The sequence below is a fragment of the Medicago truncatula genome, chromosome 7 (genome assembly GCF_003473485.1).
Source record: "Medicago truncatula cultivar Jemalong A17 chromosome 7, MtrunA17r5.0-ANR, whole genome shotgun sequence".
Taxonomy (NCBI): Eukaryota; Viridiplantae; Streptophyta; class Magnoliopsida; order Fabales; family Fabaceae; genus Medicago; species Medicago truncatula.
The window spans coordinates 29,747,578-29,751,852 of NC_053048.1; the positions used below are offsets into that span (position 1 = coordinate 29,747,578).

The 4,275-nt window shown below is 33.5% G+C and overlaps 1 protein-coding gene across 1 annotated transcript; it reads left to right on the forward strand.

Moving 5' to 3' along the window:
* The first annotated feature begins 460 nt into the window (after positions 1-460).
* On the forward strand, positions 461-2,552 carry LOC25498595 (protein SRG1). The gene is made up of 4 exons (XM_013593526.3): positions 461-883; positions 1,183-1,430; positions 1,557-1,881; positions 2,055-2,552. The coding sequence occupies exons 1-4, from the start codon at positions 602-604 to the stop codon at positions 2,310-2,312; spliced, it is 1,113 nt and encodes a 370-aa protein (XP_013448980.1). The 5' UTR covers positions 461-601; the 3' UTR covers positions 2,313-2,552.
* Positions 2,553-4,275: the final 1,723 nt, after the last annotated feature.

A 4,275-nucleotide genomic window follows, 5' to 3' on the forward strand; every position in this document is an offset into this window, starting at 1 on the left:
TAATCTAAACCTTTTTTTATAGGAACTAAAATTGAAATTCGCTCATATTACAGCCTTATTTTTTTTTTTTTGAGGGAAGAAATCTAAATGACCTTGTGTCTCTTGAAGAGATGAAAAGGTATAAGCGCCTACCACCAAACCATCGCAGCAATAATTTGTACAAAATATTTTTATTTTATTACCTATTGTTGGGAACTATTTTATTACCTTTATTACCCCCAATGAGTATGAGATTATTTTTAATTTTTTATTACACGATATAAGATTATTTTTTTTGAGAGATTACACGTTATAAGGTTATTCTCTTGCTACGTTTATTTTTTTAGGGATATTCTCTTGCTACGTTGTTCTTTGTCTTTTTCAGCAAATAAATTAATAGGCAATTGCAAATGAAACTATTTTAATTTTAGTTGCATGAGCTAAAGTTAAAAAGGCACAATTAATAGATCCATAACAATTTAGACAAATGGACTTTAAACGAATCTTTCATATGCATTTGACTAGTTAGAGCCTTGAGGGAACTTTTTTTTCTTTTTTATATATAGAAGTACTAAACCTTTTCACATTTCAGAGCTAACAACAATAAGCAAGCATTGCAAAGATGAGTCTCAATGGAGGTGATGTGGTAGTAAGTACTCAGATGGAGGAAGCACCCACTTTTGCTCCTTGCTTACCTGTACCTAATATTCAAGAAACTGTGAGGAAGAATCCTTTGAAGGTTCCTGAAAGATATGTTCGGAGTGAAGAAGAAATTGAAAAAGTTCTTTATATGCCTCACTTTTCATCTCAGGTCCCAGTCATTGATTTTGGACTACTCTCACATGGGAACAAGAATGAGCTATTGAAATTGGACATAGCATGCAAGGAGTGGGGTTTCTTTCAGGTAAATATGTCTTCACCTCAGTGTGTTTTTATGTCATTTTCTCACTTACATTGTGTACGGATATTACTAAATTGTATTCGAAGTATAGTTGTGTCCAATTTTAACATTTAATTTCCCAGATAAAATTAGTAGTATTATTTTGAAAATAATAAGTGTTTAATAATTTGAAAATGAACATAAAAATATAGTACAGTTTACAGAGAAACATGGTACTAATAAAACATTCACTAAAAAAAATAATATGCTCAACAAGTTCACAGAAATGCATTGATATCTTTGCAATGCAATAACTTTTTCAGATAGTGAACCATGGCATGGAAATAGACCTGATGCAGAGATTGAAGGATGTAGTAGCAGAGTTTTTTGATTTATCAATAGAAGAGAAGGACAAGTATGCAATGCCGCCAGATGATATACAAGGATATGGGCATACTTCTGTTGTTTCCGAGAAACAGATACTTGACTGGTGTGATCAACTGATTTTACTCGTTTACCCCACTCGGTTCAGGAAGCCTCAATTTTGGCCTGAAACCCCTGAGAAATTGAAGTAGGTATTGTTAGAGTATATGAAAGTATCTTGATATATAATGTTTTAGTATCTTAGTTTATCTAGTAGAATTAATTACTTTCTTACTTTCAAGTATTTGTTGATGGACTTCATCTATTAACACAGAGATACAATCGAGGCATATTCAAGCGAAATTAAACGAGTTGGTGAGGAACTTATCAATTCTCTGTCATTAATTTTCGGGTTGGAAGAACACGTTCTTCTTGGACTACATAAAGAAGTACTTCAAGGTTTACGTGTGAACTATTATCCTCCTTGTAACACACCAGAGCAAGTAATTGGGTTGACTCCACACTCTGATGCAAGCACAGTTACAATAGTTATGCAAGACGATGATGTAACTGGGTTAGAAGTTCGATACAAAGGAAATTGGGTACCAATTAATCCAATACCAAATGCTTTAGTGGTCAATCTTGGAGATGTAATAGAGGTATACTTACTGATTTCTTTAGTGAATACAAAATATAATACTTGAACTAGAGAAAAACTAAATGCTTTTAGCTTCGTCAAAAAAAATAAATTACAGTTACTAAATATGCCATAAGATAAAGTCACTTAAGTAGGAACTATTTTCAGTATTTTTTCAATTTGCAATCATTACAGGTACTGAGTAATGGAAAATACAAGAGTGTGGAGCATAGAGCTATGACAAATAAGAACAAGAGAAGGACTTCTTTTGTATCATTTTTGTTCCCCCGGGATGATGCTGAACTTGGGCCCTTTGATCATATGATAGATGATCAAAATCCCAAGATGTACAAGGAAATCACTTATGGAGAGTATTTGAGGCACACCTTGAATAGGAAATTGGAAGGAAAAACACAGACCGATGCGACGAAGATAAAGGAATGTGGGATTTAAAAACATATGAAAATAGAAGTGTTCCATCATGTTACTCTTTTATGTTGTCAATTGTGTCTATATTTTTTTTTATCCTTTTGTGTTAATCCCCCAGTTCTGCGAAGAAGGGTCCTAGTAATCCGGAATAAAATAAAGTGTTCCATCATGTTTCTATTTCATGTTGACAATTGTGCTTGTAAAATTCTTAAATGAATGAAGTTATGCCTGTTTACTTGGTTGGTAGTATCCTTGACACTGAAATATTTCATTCTCAAACAACTATAGTAAACTTTGCAATTATTAATTCCACAATGCGCTGGGATCCATTTCTTATGGTTTTCTTAATTCTTCTAGTTCAATGCCAGCATATCTTTTTTTTTTTTTTTTAAAAATAAGAACCACTTTTTTTTTTTTTTTTTAGCTAATAGAAATATATAAAAGAAAGGAAACAGGAACAAAAAGAGAAGAGGGACATAGACCAAAACTTTTGCAAGCTAAAAAGGTAAGCAAAAAATTGGGGGCAAAACACCACATCCAACAAAGAGTGGAAACGAAAAGATAAAAAAAAAACAGGGAAACCAAAAGGAAAAGAAAAAGAGCAAGAAAAGAAACAAACTCAAAGCAAGTTCATGAGTTAATCAGGTAACCTACCCTTAGAGCGGGTGTTATGAACCTGCAAACCCTTCTTCAAATTCTTTTTGGTGGTTTTAGACACCACTTTGGTAAAGGGCTCCTCTGTAGCAGTAAAGTGGTTCTTCAAATAATACTTCATCAAAATCTCCATGTCATGAGCGACAATAGGATTTAAATTATCATCAGCAACAACATTCGATTTTTTCAATGCATCATTCCATGAACCAACCAAACGCATATCAGGACAATCCTCTCCCTGAGGTTCACAATTAGCTGAATTAGAAGAACCAGATCCAAAGACATCATAAATGGCCTTTTTAGAGCACTATTCCGTAGAAACACTCAAATTATCATTACTTTGAGCACATATGTCTTCTTGAGGCATGGTATCAATACCAACAACCTCTCCATCAACGGTGGTTTTCAAAACATTCACATATTTCAAATGATGATTATTGTCGACACATGTTTCAATTGTTGGAACAAAATGTGTTTAACATTACCCTTTGAGAGTTTTGATAATAACAAGGTGTTAAAAATTGTCAATTGGATATGCTAATATTTGTTCAAGTGTACAGGACCATAGACAAAAATTTGACATCATAAAAAGGTTCTGGAAGAACAATAGAGAGCAAAAGAATCAACAAAAAGGAAGCAAGTTCGTCAGAAGGTGAAAATCACCAGAAGTTGTAGTTCATCAGGAGATGCAAGACTTAAAGCTTCAAAGGCTATTCATGGATTTAATCTTGTCTAAGCATTGTAGAAGACTGGAAAAGTGGAGCAACGGCTAGTTTGAAAGGATTTGAAGGCATTGGATGCTTGTTCTTCAAAGAGCGTTGACAAAGTACAATTGTACGAAGTGTACAACCACTATCTCCACTACTCTGTTTTTTGTCTCTGCTACAAGACAAGAAAAACAGCTATGCCTGCAAAGATGTTCCTTCACAATGGGAATGCATTTGAAATTGATCCTTCATAGGACAATAACCATATCAGGCAAAAGATCATTGCTGATTGATCAAAGTTTCAAACGACTCTATTTTGATGTGCTGGCAATTCACAACGTCTCTTTCACACCTCTATATAAAGGTGTGAAGACTTAGAGTTTTGTACAGAACAATACCAAGAATTACAAGTGCCAAAACTCTGCTGAAATTGTTCTGCATTCAAAAGTTCAATTAGAATTTCTTATCAAAGTTCATATCTTAGAAATTCTAGAGTCTTAAGAGTCTGTATCTGATTTGTATTGTGAACACCACTGATTGTATATCAAGTGTTCAACCTCAATCATTTTTCTTGTAATTCTGTTTGAATTAAGAAGTCTCTTGCAGTTAGCATTAGAAGTATCTTC

What these genes read in the sequence shown, in the direction of transcription:
- LOC25498595 (XM_013593526.3), top strand. Translation starts at nt 602, where the DNA reads ATGAGTCTCAATGGAGGTGATGTGGTAGTAAGTACTCAGATGGAGGAA. An exon ending in AGGAGTGGGGTTTCTTTCAG is followed by an intron (nt 884 to 1,182) that starts GTAAATATGTCT and finishes TAACTTTTTCAG; the next exon opens with ATAGTGAACCATGGCATGGA. An exon ending in ATCTTGGAGATGTAATAGAG is followed by an intron (nt 1,882 to 2,054) that starts GTATACTTACTG and finishes CAATCATTACAG; the next exon opens with GTACTGAGTAATGGAAAATA.